The 25,933-nt window shown below is 35.5% G+C and overlaps 1 protein-coding gene across 13 annotated transcripts in view; it reads left to right on the forward strand.

Annotated features, from left to right (window-relative positions):
* The window catches only part of ADGRB3 (adhesion G protein-coupled receptor B3), a 452,569-nt gene that overhangs the window by 216,746 nt on the left and 209,890 nt on the right, over positions 1–25,933 (forward strand). For all 13 annotated transcript variants that reach the window (XM_048298456.1, XM_048298463.1, XM_048298464.1 and 10 more), the window contains 3 exons: positions 3,594–3,788; positions 10,254–10,322; positions 14,836–14,944. In XM_048298456.1, the coding sequence (XP_048154413.1) occupies positions 3,594–3,788; positions 10,254–10,322; positions 14,836–14,944 (373 nt within the window). The remainder of the gene's footprint in view (positions 1–3,593; positions 3,789–10,253; positions 10,323–14,835; positions 14,945–25,933) is intronic.

A 25,933-nucleotide genomic window follows, 5' to 3' on the forward strand; every position in this document is an offset into this window, starting at 1 on the left:
TCATAGTGACCATAGGACAGAAAATACGCAGTATGGTGAGAAAGACATTATACTAATTAGTGATGAAAATATTCTGTATTTTCATGCAGAAAGATTATTGTGATAGCTGTGCAATAATTCACTACCTTCAACTTACCCGAATCTGAACATCTTCAGTGGTTTTAATAGTATTATGCCAGTTTATATCAACTGAGTGAATGGCCTGTGATTTTAAAGTTGTGTTTAGGAGTTGTAAGCTGTCTTACAACAAGAAAATACATTATGTAATAAACAGATAATAAAGAGGCTGTTAATTTTTCCGTGCACATTGCTTAGTGGTCTTAGAAAAAATTTCTCTTCATTAACTCTAATTTTCACCACTTTTCTTACCTAAACACATTGCAACCTTCTGTTTTGCTATGCAGTTTCTAAGGGTATGCTGCTAGTCTAACTCGAGGCAGTGTGGGCCTGGAGGGGTAGCTAAGGATCAGGGAAACAAACTTCCATGTTGGAGCTTGAGAGGATGAAAAAAATGGTGGTCTTGAAGCTGTGTATAAGAGGTGTGGCTCAAGGGAGAAAGGGTACTTGGGCTGGGAAATTGAGCTTTCTTGGTACGTCATTTAAAAAAAAAAAAAAAGTTCAAAATGGAGCTGTAGTTTTAAGAGACAGTAATTCTGAGATACTTTGAAGCACGTGCATCACAACTGTATTTTTGAAGCAGGTGTAATAACTTTGTCCTGTGACATTGTGGGCACTTGCTAGACCTTTCTTATCACTGTGTCCAAAAAGCAACCAAAATGTCTTCCTGAAAGCACAAAAGCACAAAGGCCATACTACAGCTCCCGTTTCTGCTGTTAGAGATCGGCAAAATTTTTCACTGGAACCAGAGCTTTACTTGTTCGAAAGTATAAAAAACAGTCAAAAGTAGGATCATTTCAATTTATTATTTGCATTCCAAAAGCAGCTGAGACCAAGACTTCTGTGTACTTTGTATGTCCCAAATCCAGCAACAATTTGGCCGCTGCCATCTTTAAAATGTGAGTTTAAAGTCTCTCAGGAGCATGGAAAAACAAATGGGAGGTGAACATATGGATGAAGCAAAAGGAAGCAAAATAATGCACTACAAAATAACTTGCTAAATAGTTCAACAGCCTTCCTACCAGTGTTTATACAAATACAACAGCTCAGTAGAGTTTTTATGAGGACTTATCAAATGCTGTTATTACTGGTATTAAAAGAAGATCTCTTTTCTCTCTTAAACCCTGCCTTCAAGTTGTGTGATGCCTTTCCCACAGTACATGCTGAGGAACATGTGAGATTTGGGAGTTCAGCTTTATGGACTGTCTTTTATGTTGTATGTGTTTTGGACTTGACTAAAGGTACACTGAATATTGTTAATCCTCAAAATCTGGAAATGTGTTCTGATGTAAGGAACAGGTGGATGAGTTACAGCAAAAGTTCTATTCCTTAGTGTTACTGTGCTGGCTGATGCTCTTTTCACTTGCTACTGAGACACAATATGTGAGCAGATGAGACAAATAACATTTGACAAGAAAATTTTCACAGCAAAAATGCACAAATCAAGTTCATGTTTGCTTTTACTTGTTCCCAAGAAAGTAGTTCATAATGTTACGTGTATAATATCTGATTCCTGAATTTACTGGAATTAATTTCCTCCTGTCTTACACCTTTTTCTTCACTATTATTTTCCTACACAATTATGTTCAAAATCTCCTTCTAAAGGTAATAGAAACTGCACAAAATTATTTCTGCAAGCAAGCCTCTTTCCTGATTATGTATTTCATATTCTGCAATTTTTGTTTTCTGAAGACTAAGGGAGGTATTGCAGTGTTCTGAAGACTAAGGGAAGTATTTCTTCTAAAGTATTTGTTAAAAAAATGCAACCAACCAACGAAACCAATTAATGGTCTTAGTTCTCACTGATTTTTTTCTAAGTATTAATAATACTATTATGCTTGTACCTCTGTACTCATGGTTTGGAATAGATTCACTCTCTGTCCATGATGCAGCAGGCAGGTATTCTCCCAAGTCTTATGCATTTCTAGGGTTTTGTCAAGGCACTTGTGGTCCATAACCATCCCCAGCTGCTCTTAAAGATGACTTAAGGCCATGGAGGAAGCCTGAAGCAGCCACTTTGCCCAGCCCCAGCTAGGTTACATATATCTAGTTTATCTAAAGACTGGTTCAGAATGTAACCACAATATGAACCAACAGCATGAAAAAAAACCCTGCTCTTAGAATTAGTATTTCAGAGGATGATTGTATTTTTAAAACTTCTTTTCTGCAAGCTATTTTGAACCTTTCAAACACTGTGCTACTTTTACTTTATAGTGTATTCTTATATATTATTTTATATAATAAAGGCTTCCATATTGACATAAAGTGTCTGGGGAGACCTGGAAGTTGCAAAAAGTATCTTCACACTCTTCCTTCCACATCACCACCCTATTATCACAGAATCATCAAGGTTGGAAGAGACTTTCAATATCAAGTTCAACTGTATGTTACATTAGTAATTTTTCCTTCTATATATCAGTAATAAGGCAGAGTTAAAAAGCAATTAAAGATACATTTTTAAAGACCGTGGCAAAATTTTTGTTGCCAGTTGCATAGTATTTTCAGCCCTCCTGCTTAGAGTGAGGTCTGTCTTGGGTAATTCTCTTCTATCTAAAACCCTTCCAACACAGGATATTCTATGATTCTATGATAAGTTAGTTTTAAGTTCAGAAGAACTTGTGGGTTTGTGCATAAATTCATATGTATGTTTAAAAATAGGTTGTTTAACCCATGTCCTCTCTTTTTAGCCTTGTCTGGCCTTGTCCTGCTTTGTCCTGTCTTTGTGATGCACTCTGCATCTGCCTGGGATGCTGAGTCAACTTTGAGAATTAATCAGATCCACAGGTTCAGCTTCTTATCAGGAGGGTACTTCTAGCATATTTGTTTTGGATCACTAGCCCTGAACAGATCTGCTGGGAGAGCTACTGCTAAAGCATGCTCTTTTGGCAGATGCACAGGAGCTATTCAGAATTTAATTTGCATTTCTTGGAAAAAACAAACAGGATTGTTCCAAGTTAACACCTTTGTGTTAGTGCTACAGAAGAGAGCACCATAACCAGCTTCCAACTAAACCCCCTCTCTTGCGCTGACTAGCCAAGCTGGGCTGGCAGAGATGAAAGGTCTACTTTCCTATAGAAAATTAGATTATATCAAGTACTGCTTTAACATTTATTCCTTTCTAGGAAGGAGCACTTAGTTGTTAAATGAGGAGCAACTGTGGTTGTACAGGTGTTCCTTGGAGGACGGGCAGTTCCTTGCTGCATCATGACAACAGATTAAAGCTGCAGTCCAGCCCATGGAGTTCCAAGAAGCAAATGTGTGAAACACAAGAAATTCAGAAGCTTTCAGCATAAAATTGACAATTCTCTGATAAAAATAATATTTCTATCATCATACATGAATATTTTGTCTTATCTTTAACAGGACAATTTTTTTTTACTAGTTTTAACATTTAATATTTTGGCTGTGTTTAGAATTTATCGTACATTTTTCTCAGAAAAGTAGGTTCTGATATTAATTTTGTTCTTTTGGTACAGATTAAAGAGCATCTTGCCAAGGGTCAGAGGACGTTGGCTGGTGATGGCATGTCCCAAGTAACCAAAACACTATTGGATTTAACACAGAGGAAAAATTTTTATGCTGGGGACCTTCTAATTTCTGTGGAAATTCTCAGAAATGTTACGGACACATTTAAAAGAGCAAGTTATATCCCTGCGTCTGATGGGGTGCAGGTAAGAGAAAAATGTAATGTTTCAATTGATGGAGTTTATGTCAGTATACTGCAGTATACTGCATGTCAACTGTTTTGCCCACTGAGGAAGCTAAAGTCTTCTCCATGACAGACATAAGCATTCTTCACATAAAACTAAGATCCAAGTGTAAAATAGGAAAAAGACTCAGATACATTTAATAAGACAAGTATCCAAACCAATGCAGCAGGTGAAAAATGTAAAATACTTTCTTTGTAACATTTCAGTATCTTTTGTCTTTAAAGGTTCGGTCTGATTGATAGGAGGTGTTGGTATTTTTTTAAGCATTTCACTGGTGTTCTTTGTTCCAGTTCCTTTCAGTTCAAAACTAATTCATTTCAGCTCAAAATCTATCCATAACGTTATGTCATTCTGGCATTGCTTCTTCATTTCAGATAAATAAATCTCATTAAAAGTGCACAGGAGTGATGGATGGTGCATTTGATACAAATTTTCTATTTCACATGCTAGATTAACTCGTCTTGTGCAAGAGGACACATAAAATGGTGTCAGAGCATTTTAAAACCACTAAAACCACTATAATTATTTCTGTGTAATGGGCTACACAACTCATTGCATAGTGTTGATTGAAATAAATATTACTCATGACTTCTAGATCGAGATGTTGGTTTCATCTATATCTGAAAATTTTAGACACTTTTCAAAGACTGTAGATTACTGAAAAAGAATACTAAGAAGATAGATGTGTATAATATTTATGAAAAAGAGAGCTTAATGATCACTCATAAACTACTAATGAAGTTATTAATGCCGATCATGCATACGTATTGGTGTAAAGGTAAGCATAAATTATAAATACACTTTGGAATAGATGCATGCAGATGAAGGGAGATATCTTGGAAAAGACATTTTTTCACTGTTAGGTTTTCGAGGCTCGCTATTTTATTTTCACTTTTCTGGTTTTTCTATGCACAAAGAACTATTAACTTCCACAATGAAACCAACATTTCTTGTGTTGGCCTGTAGCGAGCTGAAAATAATATTTTTTTTTTAAACAGTGCTTTTCAAAAAGTATGTTTGCTGAACAATCCTTATTTTTTTTATTGAACTAGACTCAGTATCTTTTCCTACTTTCATGAAGTTTTACTATTAAGTAGGATGTTATTCACTGAAAATTTTTCATACAATCAGCAATCTGAAAGCCCAGTGTGACTTCTTCATGGTTCACAGGCACTACAAAGTCTTTGTTAGAACCAGTCTTGAGAAACTGCTTTATACAAGTGATTTTGTCCATGGGCCTAGCAGATCAGGTCATTTGCAGTTTACATTAGAGAGAATTGGATGACAGTGCCAAAAGTTCTGTTTAATTCTGCAATGTAGAGCTGTTCCCAAAGTCTTAATAGTATTCTGGCAGAACTTGACAACATTATTAAATATTATTTTAATAATTTTAATTAGTAATTTAGAAAGAAGAAATGAAAAAAAAAAAAGTGGTAAGCCATATTCTGAAGGAAATAAGGAAAGATTTCTCAAACCAAAGAAAAATAACTATATTTCAGTATTTGTATGCCTAAATACAAAGAGTTCTTAAATCCCAGTTAAAAAAGGCACTCAAACTCCAAGTCAGAAAAAATAAAAAACAAACAAACAAATTACAAGCTAAGGTAAAATTAAAAAAAAAAAACAATGCACAGTATTCAGGAAAGTAAGTGAAATCTGAATAAAGCCCAATGTTTTGCCCAGGGGATATATTAAGCAAGGTCCCTTTGACTGGCTTCTAATGGTATAAAATGAAATTCTGGCTCAGTAATACAAGTTTAAAATTTACTGCCAATTCCTGAGAAACATGGATTTTCCCATATGTAAATGTATGTCATATTCTACTATACTCTGGAGTATCATATTTATTATTTATTTTCACTGTGAAATATTTTCATGTTTCCTAGTCCATCATCAAAGTAAGTGACAAAAAGGTAAAAATGAAAATTGCATGGAAATTCTTCTTTATGGAGAAGCTCTGTGTGGTGTTCTAATTACATTCTATTTTTCGAACTAGATAAAGAACAGAATTTCTTAGCTAGTGGATTTTTATTTTAAATAAACTATCAGAAAAGCATGAGTGAGGTTTAAAATCCCTAAACGTCATGGTTTATCATTTTGAGTGATGTCAGAAAAGTAGGTTATGACAAATAATGGGCAACAGTATTTTTTAAGATCCATACAAAAACAAGACTTGAATTATGACTGAGAAAGAAAAAAAAATATATGTCTAAATATATTTATTTCTTATAGATTCCATCCATCTGGATAGCCTTTCTAATGCCTATAATCTCTGGTTGATATCCAGTACTAATATTCATGAATAGTGCAAAAGTTGTGATTCAGAGACTCCATACCAAAATGAATGAACAGAAAAGTGAGATCAAATTTGAAATTTTCCAGCTAATTATCCAAAATGAAGGGGGTGCTGCCTGATGTGCTGCATAGAAAATGCCACTTGTTTAGGCAGACAATACCAAGAGCAAAATAAAGATTTTAAGGTATGAATATCTAGTGCCAAGTTATTTATTACATGGCTCTTTTTACTTTTGCATCTTTTAACCTTTTTTTGCAACAATATTTATGTATACTTGCACATACAATGTCAGGAACAAAAATAACCATGTATGACGCAGTTAAACAAGAAGATGTCCTGCATCAGTCACTGAAAATATCAGTACAGTAGTAGAAATTATTGCAATACAAGAGACATTCAATTCCTCTGCAAGCAAGGTTTTTCGTTTAATATGGGAATTCTTTAAAGTACCCTCTATAGGTACACTGAGGCTATGAGACGGACACTATAATTATGTGAGAATGATTCTACCAGGAAGATAATGCAAATTTTAAATAAGCAAAATGTAAGCAACATTTTGGAACATTATCCAGAACTGGTCTAAAAGTGTTTGAACTTCCTTCTAAGGACAGGATGGCAAGAAAATAACTACATTTCAGGACAGAATAGCAAAGTGAATTGTACAATCTCCCGATGCAGCAACCAAGAGGAGAAAAGGTTTCTCCCCAAAGAAGTTAGAGCAATATAATCCCTTTTATATTAGCCACAGGGACCATTGCTGCAAGTCAGGATTTAACAGGATTGTCCAATCCTTTTTCCCTCCACCTTCCCCCTCCCACACACACATTCCCTATGCTGAAGTCCAAAAGTGGAGGTGGCTTAAGGCTATCCATTAATTCCTCCTAGGGAGGAATTCTTCTCTAGCTCTATAAAAGGATTTATGACAGCTTTATGCTTGCAGAGAGGGTCAAAGAATTTGGACTGGAACAGAGAACTGCAGCCATTGTATCACAGAAGAAAAAACTGAAAGGAAGGAAATTAAATTAGGAAAATGTAATTGGCCATTCCCAGCTGTAACTGGCATGATCATCAAAAAATCCTGGGCATAAATAAAGGACTTCAAAATTTGGTTCTGACTGTCCCAACATTTTGTATAGTGACCAGTTCAGAAATATGTAAGCCTTGTTATGAAAGAAAGAATCTTGATTCTACAGGGAGGTCCAATGTTTACTGCAGTAATACCCTCAGATCCCATCCATAATGCTTCTAAAATTTAGCCTTCACACCTGTCAATCATATTACTAAAGGACAACGTTGTTTCTTTCAGAATTAATGCAATAAACAAGACAGTAGTCAAAGTAGGAAAAAGAATTTTAACCCTTCTTCCCCTGTTACATTTTTGAAGTGCATCTCATATCTATTCATTATTGAAGCTGCAAATCCATTTGATCATCTCTGTTTAATTCACAAAGCACTGGTATTACTTTGAAAAATCGCTTTGACACACCTCACCCTCCACTGCTACCATAAATATGGCACCAACCAGGGATAGAAATAGAGAAAAAAAGATCTCAAGCAGAAACATATTCTTGTAACTAAGTTCATATACATAAATTATACTTTATTGGCAAGTGCAAAAATATATATAAGTTATTGCTCATCTTTTGTTTGAGCTTGAGTCTAGGATTATTTATAAACTTTTTCATGCATATTTCTGTCAATTATTGGCAATTTTAATGCTTTTTGTAACTGAAATAAACATAAAATTTAACTATCACATAACATTATTAGCAAACCTGTGTAATAAATCATCTGCAAGAAACATTTTAAACTCCTGAGTGTTTTTCATGCAATCTACGCGACTCTCTCATAGATCTCATTACACAGACATGGATACTTTTTCAATTAAGGCTTAGACTGCAGGGGAGTCAGTGTCTGCAATGTAATGCAAAACTACCTTCGAAAGATCTCTCTAGTATGATAAATGATCCCACACTGAGTTCCATGCTGCTGCAGCTAGACTGCTACTGATGCCTTAATAAATTAAAATTCTGTTCACTGCTTTTCTACAGTATTGCACTGGAAGAGTTGAGAACTACCATGTTTAGAAAACTGTTTCCTCAGGCAAAATCTCCATAAGGCCAACTCTACCTAGTAGAAGTCTTCACCAAAATTACAATGACCTACAGTAAATGTGATTATAGTGCCATGAAACTGCTTTGACCAGTATAGTTTATTTTCCTCGGGGGACCAGTGAAGATGTACATTTTTTCTAGCTGAAGTTGCATTTACAGAATTGTGATTTGCCAACCTGGTTAAACTGGCAAATCCTTTGAAACAAATACCAAATGTAACTCCTTGCATTGTGCTTTATTTTGCTACTGAATGCCTGAAAGAGATTAAGTGTATTCCAGGTATAGAAGCAGTATGTAACTGTATGTAACTGTATCTACTCTTGTTATCTTCAACTTGGCTGGAAGTTTTTCTTCAGTATCACTGCATATCAGAGCAAGCCATGAGCGCATTTTTCTTTTATGCCCTATCATTAATTCACATCTTGTCCAAATGCTTACTTAAAATTCTCACAGGAGCTTGCTGAGCCATTTTGTTTCTTTTCATGAAGTTTTTTGTGTTACTGAAGCTTATGGGTATTTTGCTACTGACCTCAGTGAGAGAAGAGTTGTGGCCTCAGCAATGAACAGGATTATTTTGTTCAACTTCAGCAAAGTGTCAGTCTAGAATGAATTTAAGTTAAAGAAATTTTTATCCATGTGGATTTTATAGTTAGCATAGTTAACTTCCTAACAATTAGGCAAAGAGAGATCCTCTTGCTTGTCAAGTGCTTAGTGTTGGGACTAGGTTAGACTGGCAAAATGTTGTTATGCAAAAAACCAGTTTTTCACAAGTTTTCTTCAATTTTGCATCCTAAAATGTTTTAGTTATATAGTTGTGGATCACCTAAAGCATCTGTGATATCTCAATTTTGAAATTAATTTCAAGCATACCCACCATACAGTAAGGTTGGAAGTTTTTTCTGCTCTAATTTCAGTCACTATGCGATTGAGTCCTTTGTACTTTCATTAATAGTGACTTAAAAGTTGATTCTTACTTAAAGCTTATTTAAGTCCTGTTTATGCCCCAAAATGGCTAAAAAGTAAGTGCAGGTGAGGTAATGACCATTTATCTGAGTTTCAGCAGGGTCATGTGGTTGGTACTCCAGTTAAAGATTTTCAGAGGCTGTGGGGAACTTAATTTCTCTCTTCAGCTAAGGTTACTGGAAACTGCATGTATCTTTTATGAAGGAGCAGATAAATTATAATTGGCAGGCCGTAGACAAAATTGACATTCTGTGCAAAATGTGACACAGAGATGAGAATAGACTGCACAAATTCTTAGCTTTTAAGGATGAAGAAGTTGGGAATACAAATTGCTAGAGAGAGCAGACAAAATTAGAAAGGAAATTTCTCCACAAAGATTTGGAGAAATGTGATTTTTTTAAATGCGTGATTTGTACCTAACCATCCTGCCTTTTTTTATCCTTATACTTAAATGAATAGAAGAATCAGAAAAAGAAATTAAAAGCTTAAGGTCAAAGAAACAGAAACTACTTATTCCTTTTATGTTGAAACTCGTAAAAGGATCGAGGCAAGTGTGACATACAAAAGTAAGAAGCATCTGATTTGAAACAGTATTGACCTATGAAGTGCCATTGAATGCCCTATGCATGGTTATTGAGGATCATTTTCATGTTTTGAATAGAAACTAAGACCCTGTGACTAGTGCTTTCTAAAATGTACTTTGTTTTTTTGCAAAATATTTGGTTGTCTAGTTTCTGGAATGAGAGCAATTTGCAAATAGAACACCATCATACTTAAAAGTTCAGCAAGTTTAAAAGGGTTCTTTGTTTTTACAAAGTGGTACTATAGAACCTGATTATATAGCCAAAAATTAAAAATTTACTATAAAATATGTGCCCTCTTCTCAGTCTAATGTATTATTTTGCCATGTCATCTCTTCCACTGATAGAAAATAGGCTGCAGAACTGCGTCTGTAATAGAAAAAGGAAAGGTTTCTTAACATCAGATTAAGGATGTGGTAGTTTACATCTTTGAAATAATTTTACTTAGTCTTTTATTTCATTGATTTTTCAGAACTTCTTTCAAATCATTAGTAATCTCTTAGATGAAGAAAACAAAGAGAAGTGGGAAGATGCGCAACAGGTAAGATTTGACGAAGTTTTATATATGGTTTCAAAAATCAAGTTAAAGATGCACCCTCTTGTAGTTGAAAGGAAATCCTTTCAACTATTTTGGGAAAAAAACGATCCTTTTCAAAAAGGAGCAACTCTAGGACCCACTGGCTAATTCCTTATATTAGAAGGATAGTATATTCCTTATATTCCTTGAAATTATATTTAGAATATAATTTGATTCACTTGGTAAACAAATTTTTATTAACATTCCATAGGATTATTCACTATGTCTTTGCTTTGGACATTGTAATGAAGTACATACAGAAGCTGAAAAATGCTGCTAATGGCTAGATGCTATGCTGCTTTTGTTAAACAAAACACATCAGACCTCACCTGAAGACCTCATACAACACCAACAAACAACTTACAAAAATGCAAACAGTAGACCTTTCATAGAAGGTTGTATTTAGAGGAATAGTTGTGATCCTCAGGACTGACAAATTTCTGGACTAGGATATGATGATAACGCTTTCTAAAATAGGAAAGTCTAGAAAAAATCATGAATGTATGATAAAAGACTAAAATTTAAAAAAAAAAACGATTTTTTTCTTGGATATGAGAATTTTCTACATGTTTGTACCAAGAAATTACTGGACAATGTTAATATTTGTGTTCATGGACATGACTGTAATACTGTCAAATTTATTCATATAAAAATAACAGTAATAATGGGGATGAACATAATTATGTAAAGAGGAAAAATTGTGGAGGTGCTCAAAGGCAGGGAAACTGCTTTATGAAGAATGGTTAAACAAAGCAAGATATTTCAGTATGGAAAAGAAACAAGTGCACTTATTTGCAATACAAGCTTTTAAAATCAGTAGTGGTTTGGAGAATGTGCTGCAGGAATGCTTAATCTATTAACTTGTGTTTCTTGTAAAATAACTAAAGGACATCAAATAGTGGCAGCTTCAGAATGAATGCAGAAGATACTTAATCTGTGAAAGGCTAGCTTGCAGAACTTCTTGGCACTGAAAGGACAGAAGTTAAAAAGGTAAATAGGCAAATTTATGAAAGAAAATACATGGTTTTGCTTAAGACAGTCTTTTGGCAAAAAAACTGATAAAGGCTGGACAAGACTTTCCAACCAAGTATCACTATGTTCCGGCCCCTTTATACTCTTCCTTAGACATCAGCTTTTTGCCACTGTCAAAGGCAAGAAAACAGCTTACATAGATCTTTGGTATACTGTTGTGCAGTCATTGTGACTGTGTTAAATAGATACTTGAAATTTGTTCACTTTTTGTGTGGTTCTTAATAAATCACAAGGTGTTTAAAGATCTTTGAAGCTATTTACCCTCAGTTCTGTAAGTTCATGTTTGTGATATCACTAAGAAAGGGAAGATCAGGACTTTTCACTACTAATTCAAACCTTGCAGTAGACATATGATGCTGCAGCTGACCCAATACAATTCAGCTGGGGATCATATTTTTTCTTTTGCTGTTTTTCTGTTCCTCTCTGTAAGAGCCAGATACAAAAATAGACGAAGTGTGTCATTTTCTTTAGTGGAGATGGATAGAAGCAGCAAAATCACATATGTGTGGGCAGTTTCCATAAACAACGCCAAGATCAGGAAACTGATATTAAGCAATTGTTTTACCCCACTAATAAACAGACATGTTACCACTCCTATGTTATCAACCTTGTCCTCTACCTCCATCTTGCCTGCTTACCCATGCCATGTCTGCCACGTGACCCTGGAGTTATGGTGATGACAGCACTTCAGGGGAAATTCTAAGAATGTCGAGACAAAGGGGCAACTATAAATCTCCAGTTCCCTCTTTTCATTGCTGCTGGTAGAAGGAGCAGTGTTGAAAAACAGAGAGGGAACAAGTTATTTCTACTTTTCCACAGCTCCTTCTCTCTGCCTGGTAAATCATTGTCTCACAGACCTAGGTACAGCAGAAACCCCAAGAAACCACCAAGATGAGCTGAACACAGGAGTAGTGGGGCCATAGATTCCTGGTGACAAAGCTAGGGGATTCACTAAATCTTAGACCACTGAGATATGACCCCCCAAAAAAAACCAATGCCTCTGATCTTATTACTGTTCTTGTGCAGCTACATAAGCAGGCTCAAAGAAACTTTGGAAGCAAGTAGCCCTTCATAACAGCTGGAAGGAATGAGCAGGCACTAGTGACTAAAGGTGATTCTGTTTCTGGTTCAGCCACTCAGCTGAATTTTCTCTAATAAAACATTGCAAACCTAGGTGCAGTCTAACCAACCTTTTTTCCAGCTTGCATAGTTTTCTCAAACTCCACAACTACTGTTAGCATAGATCTCTTAGCCTGTTTCTAGATTCTTTGCTGGAAAGAAAATCTTGCTGTCAGCAAATTGCTGACTTTCAATCAAGTATACAGCTGCAATGCCTCAGCACATCTGTTTTTCTAGCTTAAATGCCAACAGTTGATAACCATTAATTACAGGTTATATAGCATTCAGATAAGCAGCACTCACTTTAATACTTGCCTTGTTTTAAGAGCTGATGTAAAGCACTGCACACAGGAAGCCATTTCAATCCGCAACAATTAAGTTTATACTGGAGTTTCAAAACACAGGAGCTATTCTGCATATTCTTCATCAAGATCTGCTGGCATCCTTTTGATTAACCAGTACTTCAGATACATAAAAATGCAGAGTACCTGCTCAACTGACTGCTCAACAGTTTATTACTATAAAATTTTATAAGCAAGAACTAGGGTTTAACAAATCTTCTCACTGAAATTTTTCCTTAGTACATAATCTGAGCGTGTGTGCTTTGAATGAAATGGATGAAAAAACCACGCTTACTACCTCAGTAATTCATTATTAGAAAAATGGACATTGTCTCCGTCACCTGAAGCTGCATTTGCAACCTGTTAGGATCATAATTGTCACAACAAATTCTTCTTCAAAACAGTACTACTGCCCTACCTTTTATAAAAAGATCCATGTAGAAAAAAAGCACCTTGTGAAATTCTCTATCCTGAACCAAACAACTATGGATCTAGACAGATAGAGCAGGATGAAGATGGAGTGCAGCATGCTGGAAGTTAAAGTCTCTATAGGCATTTTTTAGCGTCTGCACTCCCAGTAGTGGAAAGAATGAGTTGAATATTGCTTATAAAGTGAAATTTGGACATTTCACTGATAGGAAGAAAAAAGAACCATGAACAGGTCATCCATTATTTTTCTACTGCAAGATACTCTTTTACTGGAAACTGTCTTGTTCATAACAGGCAATAAAAACCAAAAAGGATTTTTTGACGTATGTGGTATGAACAGAACTTTTAGTCTTATTAATAACTGTTATGATCCCTAATGCTGTTTTGTCAATGAATCATTATTGTTAAATATAAAAATAGTAATGTTTTTGTTAGAAGCTTACAGCTTTGCAAATAAATTGTATTTCTTGGAAATGTGTTCTTACCATTTTTAAAGCCAAATTGAGAGGCTACATTAGCAATGGCAAGGCTACTGCAATTTATTTTAGTTTACTGTGCCCAATTCTGGCCTCCTCAGTACAAGACACAAAATAATGGAATAAGCCCAGAAAAATACCATGAAGTTGTTTAGGGGAGGGGATTAGAGCATTTGATATGCAAGGATAGGCTGAAATAGCTGACACTATTCTGCTTGGAAACATGAGGATCCTGGCAATATTAAAAGTTCCTGAAGGGGAGAAGGAATAAAGAAGACTGAGCCACGTCTCAGTGGTGTCCAGTGACAGAATAAAAAACAAGGAGAAAAAATTAAAATACAGAAAATGCCATTTATGTATATGAAAAACTGGCTGCGAGAGTGATTGAATGCTAGAACATGTTGCGCAAGCAAGCTCCGGGGTCATCTTCCTCGAGACATTCAGAATCCAACTGGGTGTATTCCTGGGCAACTTGCTAGAGCTGATCTTGCTTTGCACAGAGGGTTGAACAAGATGATCTCCATTGGCCCCTTCCAACCTCAGATATTCTATGATTCTACTGCCCCATATCAGCAATGAAAATAACCAAAAAATAACCAAAAAAGATTAACTTGCTTACATGTTGATTAATGCAACAAAGGTTATCATGCTGGCAAGGCCTAGGTAAGATTTGCATTACTGTTTGTATCAATAGTTCCGAAGTTACTGAAGATGTCTTCAGAGGAAGGAAGAATATTTTAATTAGAGTTATTCTGTAATATGACGTGCTTTAACCATTAATTAAGGTAACGGCCACTAAGTTTTTGATAAGTGCAGTGATTTAGAGGAAACATTTTCCACAGTTCCAGTGCAAAGTTGATTTCACACAATTTTATGGGAAGTAGTGTCTGTTTATATGAGGATTTAATAGCAAAATGGTTATTTTACAGTAACAGAAAGTGTTCAGTATTGAAACATGGGAAGAGCTGTTTGACTGTTACGTCTCAATTTTCTTTTGATGGCGTTTGGATTTTATCTGAATTTGCTGCTATAGACATTTCGATATTACAGTTATTGTCATGTCTGACCTTCCTTTGTTAGATCTATCCAGGCTCAGTGGAGTTAATGCAGGTGATTGAAGATTTTATACACATTGTTGGAATGGGAATGATGGACTTTCAGAATTCATACCTAATGACTGGAAATGTAGGTAAGAAATAGAAATTTCTTCTATCAAATTTATGACCTATTGAAAATCAGAAGTTACAAGTATGGACTATAGAGTTGCTGCTTGTATCACAATCCAGATTGGGCTGCTCCTCCTTGTCCACATTATCTGTTGTGTGGTTATCTCCTCTCTGTCTTAGCAAATGCAGAATGGCTTACACATTGGATTTCTTCATAATCATATCTCAAGACCTAAATGCAAAGTTTTAGAGTCAAAATTGAGAAAATACTCACCAGAATACTGTGAACTGTAGGTACATCTTAGAGCATTTCCAGAACACAGTGTTTCAAATGTTAATTTATAAAATTGTGCTAATTAAGATAATATTCGTATCCTTAATATCTTAGGAAATCTTTATTTCGTTGTCATTATCTTTTATTATTCCATTCTCCTAAAGAAAAAACAGTCTTTGCACATGTTATGGTGTGATAATAATCAGCAATAATTTAAAAAATATGTATTAGTTGCCAAAATAATTAAAGCCTAGAATTTCTTACATTAGTTTTTCTATGTGTAACAGCTTCAAAATTTTATTTAGATTTATTTTTCAAACTTTGTTTTTGCTACTGGAGACTTTCCAGGTAATACAGTCATATAATAATATACATCGAATATAAAAATGCCTAGCAACTCAATTACATTTATTAGTATCATAAATGAGCTGCAATATTGCAGCATTTTTTAAAAAAAATAACTAAAAAATTAGTTTCAAAAGCTATTCTCTAAGCCTTTTGTCTTTGTTTAGTACCTTTGTTGTTTGATTAACTCTCTATAGCTGCATGTTTGTAGTGCCAGGAATGTATTAGGAAGTTGTATATAAGGAATAAATCCAAAATATGTGTTTGTCTGATAGCAAAACCTCTGGTATCAATACATTTCTTCAGATTTTAAGTTAGCATCCTAATGCACATATATGTCAGTCAGTTCTTCAGCAAGTCATTAGAAATAGTTAGAAAATATGGTCATTTTGAAGTTAGTTGGCAGAGTAAAGCAGGGAAAATGTTGGGTTGTCCCTACTGAATATTTAGCCTGCTGCTCTACAATAATAAATATTTATTATTGTTCTCCCGTTCGTATTGCTGAGTGACAAGACTGTAAACACTAGCCTCTGTAAGGCACAACCTTGTACTGGAGACATGTCAAAGAACTCACCGGAAAGAACTCTGGCAGTCTTAAAATATTTAAAACATTGCAGTAGGATTTTAACCAGTGATTTATTTTTTTTGTGGTACTGCTGTTTGCACTGTAATATCACTTAAAGCTTCTTCCAATTGTCAGTCCTTCATTATGCTAAATCCTGCACAAATTTATAAAGAAAAGTATCTTTTTGAAATACTGGTTCCATGACATTTTTATGACAAAATAAAAAGATGAGCTTATTTAAAGAGCACAGTCCATGCTCTTGGCACGTTGTAGTACGCTCTAATCTGTTTGTCCTCTGAAAAATGTGGAAAAAAAAATCAAACGAGAAGATGTTTTAAGAAGATGCATTCAAATAATCTGTGTCTCTACATATTCATGGCTTCGCATGGGAAACAGCAACAACTTTCCAATTGAATCAGAAACTGTGCAGTGCACTGGCTGGTTTCGATAACTGCAGAATCTTTACAGTCTTTCTTTTGATTATCTTCCTCTTCCCACATATAAGATATTTTTAGGCACTCAGGAGGTCTGTTCTTAACTATAAAACCATCAAAGGAATAGAAAAAAACTGAGAAATGAATGATGAAAACTGAAAATGAATTTATAGGTGTAATCTGACTACCTAGCTCTGTGCCTTGATATATTGGCATGAGTTTATCCTCCCCATGCTCGGTCAGGCATCAAAAAAAAGGACAGGGTCACTGCTGTGCAAATCATTGATCAGAATACTTGAGCTCAGGTGACATGCTGAGATGGGGACAGAAGGCTGTTATCAGCAAAGAGTAATTTCTTATTTTCAGTAACAAGGAAGGAATGTATCTGGAATAATTCAATTTTAGTGTAGTTGTCCTCAGGGCATTGTCATAACTGTCTGACTGCCTATGTACTTGGAATTTAGGGAACATTTATGTTGATCTCAACTGAGAAGAATAAACTATGCCATTTTTGACTGGTCAACATTAATTATTCTGTACCAATAAGAGTTTCTAAATGTGTGACGTCTTATCTATAACAATATTCTTTTAAGTTGGCAAACACATTTAATGCAGGAAGAAGATACTGTGCGTAAACAAGACCCAAATTTTACCTACATTCATCTTTAAACAGAAAAATCCAGTAGTTCATAGAATAAAATCATAGAATGGTTTGGGTTAGAAGAGACATTTTCAACTCACTCTGGTTGCTCAGAGCCCCATCCAGTCTGACCCAGAATGTTTCCAGAGAATTTGTGTCTTCTACTATCTCTCTGGGAAACCTTTTTCAATGTTTAACCCTTATTGTAAAAAACCTTTTCCTTATATCTAGTCTAAATTTCCCTTCTTTGGGTTAAAACCATCACCCCTCGCAACAGGCCGTGCTATAAAGTTTGTTCATCTTCCTTACAGGCCTCCTTCAAATAGTGAAAGGCTGCAATAAGGTTTACCCGAAGCCTTGTCTTGTCCAGGCTGAAGAACCCCAACTGTCTCTCAGCCTCTCTTCATAGCAACAGTGCCCCCCTGATCATTTTTCTGACCCTCATCTGGACCCACTCAAGCAGATTCATGTCCTTCCTGTGCTGGGGCTCCCAGAGCTGGATGCAGCAGTGCAGGTGGGGTCTCACCAGAGTGGAGGGGCAGAATCACCTCCCTGGCCCTGCTGACCATGCTGCTTTGGATGCAGCCCAGGATATAATCGGCCTTCTGGGCTGCAAGCACACATTGCTGAGTCAGGTCCAGCTTTTGATCCCCCAGTATCCCCAAGTCCTTCTCTTCAGGACTGCTCTCAATCAGTTCATCCCCTCAGCCTGCATTGATGCCAGGGGTTGGGCGCAACCCAGGTGCAGCACCTTGCACTTGGGCTCTTGAGGTTCCCATGGGCCCAGTTCTTGAGCTTGTCCAGGTCCCTCTGGATGACATCCCGTCGTTCAGGTTTGTCAACCACACCACTCAGCTGGGTGTCCTCTACAGACTTGCTGAGGGTGCATCAGTGATCCCTCATCATTGATGAAGATATTAAACAGTATTTGTCCCAGCACGAGCTCCTGAGGGACACCACTTGTCATCAGTGCCCATCAAGATACTGAGCCATGAACCACTGCCCTCTGGATGTGACCAAACAAATTCTAATCCACCAAAGAGTCCCCCCAAAACATCCTTATCTCTCCAATTTAGAGAGAAGGATGTTGTTGAGACCATGTCAAAGGTTTTACAGAAGTCCAGAGGACATCCTTTGTTTTTCCTTTGTTCACAGATGCCGTCACTCCATCACAGAAGACCACTAGGTTGGTTAGGCCCAAGGTGAAGCTGTGTTTCTTTAATCATCTCCCTGCCCTCCATTTGCCTTAGAATAGTTTCTGTGGGGTTTCCAGGCACAGATGTGATGCTGACCGGGGTCCTATTTAATCAGTAGTTATTTACCATAAAATTTACCATAAAATATTCTCTCAGCACCTTTACATACTTTAAATGCTTTTTGCTGTGTTTTCATTTTCTAATCACTTTAAAGTTCAGAAAAATTGTTCTAAATATGAACTAAATATGAACTAAATGTGAACTGCTTCTTGTCAGAGGAAAAAATCCAGTTTTGTTGCAAATTTCACAGTAATGCACTGAGTTCTTGGTTTCCTTCTACTAATTTCAGTTTACAAATTCATTGCTAATTGAATGACATTTCTTACTGAATAGTAGTGGATATAAAATTTGAACACCTAATTGTGTTTCACAGATATGCTAATCCCCTGAGATCCTCCACAGAGAGGATTTTATTTTCTCTTTCTCTCAAGACACAGAAACAAGTAGCTGTGGCTTAAAAGTTTACTACACAATAGCCATGCTCCAAGGACTCTCCATTGCACATCCTCAATTCATGATAAATGGGAAGTGATGAAAGGTACATTAACTATATGAAACTATATGACTATCATAAGCCACATTATAATACTTTTGCAAATAGCTAAGACCAAAAGGACAGTTGCCATGCCCCTGTTAAACTTTTTATTGTGATGGCTTTTAATGCAAATTTTTCATTTCTTCTGAACAAAACATCAAAGACTGGTTTCAAATCCAGATGATCCAATATCTGCACTTTATTGGGTTAGTGAGGCAGCTCAGTCAATTCAAATGCATTTCCATTAAAGAAAGGTCCATCTCCTCTTAGCTTTCCTCTCAAGGATAGAGAATATACTATGAAAAACTTAACAAATGTAAAAGCAACAATTTGCTTTAATCATGCATGGTGGGGACAGATGGTATTTCTTTTATCCTTGAACTCTGTATTATATTCCTTTAAGAAATGATTAAGTGGAATAAAAGCCTCTGATATGAGGTAGAAGCCTCCTTCCCCATCCTGCTCTTCTTCTTCTTCCACCTCCTCCTCCTCCGGACCAGCTGAGCAGGCACAGGAAAATGACAGTGTGAACAAACAGAAGCTTTTGCAACCACTCAGAGTCCCTGAATTCGCTGAAACCACAGACCCACCTGCAAGGATACAAGATGGAGTGGGACAAAAGCTTTTAAACCATGTTACCATTCTCTGTTAACCAATAGCTTTCAATTTTGTCAGTTTTAAAGATGAGTTCCTGATTTTAGATTAAAGAATTAATCTTGACTTTTAATAGCATTTTTTTTTTTTTTTGAGCACTAAAAGACTGAGCAGATCATCTCAGTGCTTTGGCTGATTTGTGCTCTCATCACAGTAAACCATTAAAAATTTTGAAGATATGTAATCAAAGGTGGGTGAACTGCTATTAAAAAATATTCAACTTTTAACTTTAAAAAAAAATTCTAACTGGAAGATTGGAATGCCATAGGCATAACTGTCTTTAAAGGTAGAGGTGGAATGTGGAACTGGAAATAAGGAGCAGTATTAGGAGATACGTATTTCTATGGCAGATTCAGATTCTTTTGTAAAGGAAAATTTTCCTGGTGTTGTCAAATACATTTCCTTAAGAGCAACAGCTAAAAAAAAGGTTAAAGGACATTCTATTTTCAAAATTCAAGCTTACAGATCTAAGACTATATTAATGAAAAAACAAATAATCTTGAAGTGCAATATGTTGTCATGGATGTTATCTAGAACTGAAAGGAAAAAACAAACAAGAATTTTCAGCATGCAAAAAGCCACTTTTTTTTAATGTTAATTTTATGAATACTGATGTTTGAATGATCAGTAGTTTTATAAAATGTGCAGATATCACAAAGTTACTTAGACTAATCAAAGGCAGGAAAGATTGAAGATCTCCAGGAGGTACAACAAAATGAAAAGGAGAGGATATCCACTGGCAGATTAAATTCAGTTTTCACAGAGCATGTAAGAGGAAGTAGTTCAAGCCATTCAGAGAAAAGAGCAGCATTAGTGTGCAAAATGAGCAGTCTAAAGAAAATACAGAATTTTTTTAAAATTTTCAGTAGCTATCACAGCCAACACTCTTTTCAATTGAAAATTATACGGTTTGGATTCATTTTACTTACTTTAAGCATCACGAAATTTGCCAAAGTCACCCTAAGCTTCCTTTAAAATCAAGGGACAGTACTGCTCAGGAGAGCAACTCATATCATCTCAGACATCTAAAATAAGGGCATGGGTTGCTTTGCGGAAGTTCTGCCACTGGCTGTAAAGGCAGCATGGTGACTAGCTCACGTTTCAGTGATTCATGTCATCTAAACCAAAGAGGAGTGCTTTTTTGTGAGTCAATAAAACCTGTGAACACAGAGAGGTTCAAAAGTGCATGATCAAAAGAACAAAACAAAATAATAAAAAATAAAGAATAATAATAAAAAATCAGACTGAGAAGTGGAATTATTAGAACAGATGTTTGAGAACAGATTGTTAAAAGGGACTACATGTACACAACTGAAAAGTGAATACAAAGTGAAACTAGGCTGACATCTCTGTTTAATCTTGCTCACAGGAAAAAATGAAGATTCCTAACTTTACTGTAGAACATTTAATTTTGAGTAAGCATGAGACCAAGGTCTTACAAGGAACAAAATAGAAACAAGTAGATGTACTTCTACATGGTAAATGGAGCTAGCTATGATATTCTTTGAAAAAATGAAGAGGTGTACACCATATTTCCATGCATAAATCAACTTTTAGTTCACAGTCTGTTATCTCTCTACTTAAAAATGGCTGCTGTGACACTGGTACTCCGATGAGTAATCTGATTCAGTATAGTAATTAACACTTCATTTCAAACTTGAAACTGAGCTGCTTACATAAGTTTTATAAACATTGGCAGAGAACAAAGTCTGATTTCTGCCTTCACAGACAGTCTAGGATGCCATATGGCAGAAAATGTTTTGAAAGTGTCCATTGTCTCCTATCTTTGCATATTTTATTGTTACACCTTCGATCTCCCATTCTATGCTCATGTCCATGAAATTTTAAAAAAACACTAAATAATCCTGCAGGAATATAGAGTGTATCTTAAAATTTTCCAATCCTAGCTAGAGACACTGAGAAACGTTTGTGACCAAGGGAGCTTTAAGAAAATGTACTCTAGCTACAAGACATGAGCAATGGTACACATGCTGAGCTTTGGGAATGCTAGAAAATAAGCAAGCTGGATTCCTGTCTGTTATTGTGGGTTCATTCACCTAATCCCAGGGTAAGACTTTTACATCTTGTAAATTGTAAATCCTGGTTATACTTTCTAGAAACTTCTCCAAATTATATGGTTTGTTTACTTGTCTGAATGGCATCTGCCTTAGTCTGCTTATCTTTTTTGTATTAGAATTAGTGATGTGTGTCTTCAATGTAGCACTCGAGATCCTCTGACTCATATATCACAAATGTCATACTGGACCAAAATATACCGAGACTGAATTTATTTAAACCTTTGAAAGGGTCTTTTTTCTAATATATTAAAGAAAACAGAAAAAAAGGCAGGGCCTTGATATTAACTTTACAAAGGTATAAAGAAAATGTCTAAAATTTTCAGTCAGGAAACAAGTATTTCAATAAATTTATACACAGATATTCAGAATTCCTATGTAATAAAATTACTTCTTGTTCTGAGTCTGTGTAGTGCTAAAGCACAGTGTGAATTTTAAAGCAGGCATTTATAGTTAATAAAAGTTCAGCTGCTAATATTTCAACATTTTCTCCTAATAGAAAGGAAATTGCACCTACGAGACAAATAAAAATTCATATCCTGTAGAGTGGCCCCAAAAAGCCATTCGGATTTCTTTCCTGTTTCCATCAAGTCATTCCAGAGTACACCATGTTTTCACAAAGGAAAATTATGCCTTTAAGCCACTTTGTGAATTGCACTTGCTGCTCTAAGAAGGTGAACAGGAATCACTCCTTGTAGTGTGTCATACTTCATGTGTAAATACCTCTGTAATGATTAATATAATTATGGGTGGTTTTTGTCAGGAACAAATTCTCACAAGGGAAAAATAAAGTGCAACTTGCATGGTTCTGCAATGAAAGACATCCCTAATAGATATAGAAGCACAAGTCCTCTTTAATTCATGTAACATTTATATTCTCTTTTGAATAACTAATAAGCTACAAACCAAAGTAATCAAAAATTAGGTAAAAATGTTTTCTTATATTTTATTACATAATTTTTCTACATAGACTTTTGCCTGTTTCCATTTCATCTCAAAACATCCCAAAAGAGCCAGTGTCCATCATCTTCCCATTTCAGGCTAGGATCTAGCTTTTATGACTGTGTTTATAAACATGAATCAAAAAGTACAAAGTGCAGGCTTCAGAACGTTCCTACACCTGTCCACACTGTTAAATTCGTGGCACCTACCCAAACATTGTCAAAGAATCATTCAGGGAATAGTCCAGGTGAGGAAACAGTCCTCACAGGCAGATTTAATGCTTTTCTCCTTGTCCTGTGGTGCACAGTTGGTCACAGTCTTGTTCTTGGATTGCAAACATGGTGGTCAGAGAAATTCTACGTTTTGTCTTCTGCCACGTATTCTTTTTATGCATGACTTTGTCTCCTGTTTCTCATCCTCTTTCTTTCACACTCAGATGTAGCCCTTCAGTCTTTCCTGACCCAAACCTGTATGCTGTTGGTTGAGCAGATGCTCTACTTATGTGAAAGGGCACACCTATCACATTTTTTTCTTCAGTTCTCAAAAATTCCTTCAAGTCCTAAGATTTACAAACTCTCAGTATCACTTTCCTGTTTCCATATTCTTTACTTGCTTAAACCATAGGTAATAATCTGTAGCTAAAGGCTTCCAGAAGAAAAAAAATGGGTAAAAGAATAGGGAAACTACAGAGGTCAATTGCAATTTTTTCATACTCTTACATACTTCTGCTCCATATATATATTCATATCATTTCCTTTGCAGCAGTCTCAGCAATTCCTTGATCAGATCAATATGTTGGCTTTCAAGCTTTCTCCACTGATTAAAGGGGAAAGACTTCATGCACGCTTTGAAGGTCTAGCTCATTGCAGCATCTGACTTAATGCCTGAAGTAAATGCTCAAGAGCTCATATTTCTTTCTCAATATGAAATAAGCTTATTAAATGATTCACGTTCCCTGAACACTTGCTGTGAACAGTTCTTGAAAGAGTAATTTTTTCTCTCTTTTCTAAACCTGCACATTCAATGATCCTGAGAAAATACAACTCTCCATTACTTAAGATTAAAAATTCCAAATACCAAGGAAATGTCCATATGAATCTTTATCAAACAGTCTTCACAAATTTGGATTAAAACTTAACTATTTTCCCTAGCTATACTCTTAGTAATAGTCATAATTCCATAGTTAGTTTTATGTATACAATTTATTAAGTAACCTTAAAAATAGAGCTAAGTAAATTAACCATTCAGTATTTTTAAATGGGTGCTATAGGAAACTTGAGTAATCAAAAGTGTTTCCCTTCTCTACCTTATATTAAGTGGAGTAAAATATTCTGAAGAAATGGAAGCTATAAAAAATGCAGACATCCAGGCTCTTGTCTCATTACAAAAAAAATGCCTCCAACTGAAAAAGAAAGTAATATCTACAGCCCATTTGTGGAAATTTCTCTTTACAGTATTTATGTATCTCATATTCTTGTATAATTTCTAAATTCCTACCTCTATAAACTCCTTTCTGAATCATTCAGGTTTTTCAAATGAGCAATTAAAAGCTTTTGTTTTCTAAAGGAATCAACTTTTATGACAGGCCATTTATCGTCCCTGAAAGAGTTACCACGAGAGTGTCCAGCCATCATCGGGTACTACATCAGCTTGAGATGGAGTGGCTAAGTACTGCAAATAGCAAAGTTCACCCCCAGTTCTAATGATTTCTACAGCATTTTGTTACTCACTCTCTACTGAAAATGAAAGAAGGAAAATTAAATGGAATTAAAGTAAACCCCTACAAATTATAATTTAGTTAAAATAGGAATAAAGCCAGCTATTAGCTCTGCGCTGTGTCAGAAACAGGTCTATTACCCAAAGCTCCATTTAAAGAGGGAGTTAACATGGTTTATGCCAAGCCAAAGTTCTTTTTTGTTTTCTGGCCTTTCGAGAGTAGGGAAAGAAAAAACAAGAAAAAACAAAAAAAACCCAAATAAACAATAAAACAACAACACCCCCCCCCCAAAAAAAAAAAAACTTAAACCCCCCCAATAGAAAGAGTAACAACAAAAAAAATCTAAAGAAGGTAAAAAAACCAACCAACTCACCAAACAAACAAACAATAAAACAAACAGAAAGGGGAGATGAAGAACTTCATTTCACAATATTACACAAATCAACCTGCTGTATTGAAAAAGTATTATTTCCTTGGTGGTGACTGTAGATTTTAATTCCAAATAGTGGTAAAGATCTGCCTTTTTCAAACTGCATAGCCTGAAGGTAACATAACAATTGAGGTAACAAACTGGATAGAAATATTTCACTTTTCAAGTCAGTTTCATGAGGGTGTTAGTGGACTAATAATATCAGTATTTTTATGATAATAATTATTTTGGCAGTGAGACTGTAAGAAATGAGGTCAAGCTTCAAAGCCATGTAAACATATGCAGTTATAATTCTGAGTAATTGTGTTTCTGTAAATGTAATTTTTTTATTTCTTTTTTTAATATGGAGAGTTGGACTTCAGTATATAAACCAAAGATATTACATTTATCTCTGCCATTCTGTTAAGATCAGACTGTATAATGCCAACAGAGCTAAGTGTCAGTAAGATCAGTTCAAAGCATCCCAAAGGGTCCATGTACTCGGTGGGCTAAAATCACGAACAGGGCCTGAAAGTTCTAAAGTATACTTTGTGCCTTGTGATTTCTGAACCTGTAAGTTCGCCCATTTCATGGTGTAAATTTTTCTTTCCCTTGACTTTAGGTATGAGTTTTAGGACCCCATTTGCTGCTCTGTCTGAAGGCAGAGATAAAAAATCTTTGATAAGATTTGTGATAAAAACCAGAAGTTCGTTCTGCTACAGATGAATGTACCTTATTTGGTTTGCTTTTTTCCATGCTCTAAGTCTCCATTACAGTGGGAAGGAGACAGAGAAAGAACTTTTCCTCACTCAAAATATATGGTACAGCTCTGTGGCCTGCAGTGTTTGAATGACGCTAGGTGCATGCACAAATACTTAAATCACCCTGCAGTGGTGCCAAATAGCTTGATATTGTTGTGATTGTTTTTCTTTTTTCTTTTTTTTTGTTTAAATAAACACTCTACAATCATGGAGACATGTAACCAGCTCTAGGCAGCATTATTCTGTAAATCTTCTATTAATATAGTTTGGGAAATGGTCTTCTAAAAAAGATATTTGATCTCATTGCTTGAATGATTTTTCATATATTCTGTGGTTCAATGCTTATGCTGTTATTTAATGACTTATTTTTTGGAATTTTTTTCTAACATATAAGATGTTCTACTT

This window comes from Corvus hawaiiensis, chromosome 3, assembly GCF_020740725.1.
Source record: "Corvus hawaiiensis isolate bCorHaw1 chromosome 3, bCorHaw1.pri.cur, whole genome shotgun sequence".
Taxonomy (NCBI): Eukaryota; Metazoa; Chordata; class Aves; order Passeriformes; family Corvidae; genus Corvus; species Corvus hawaiiensis.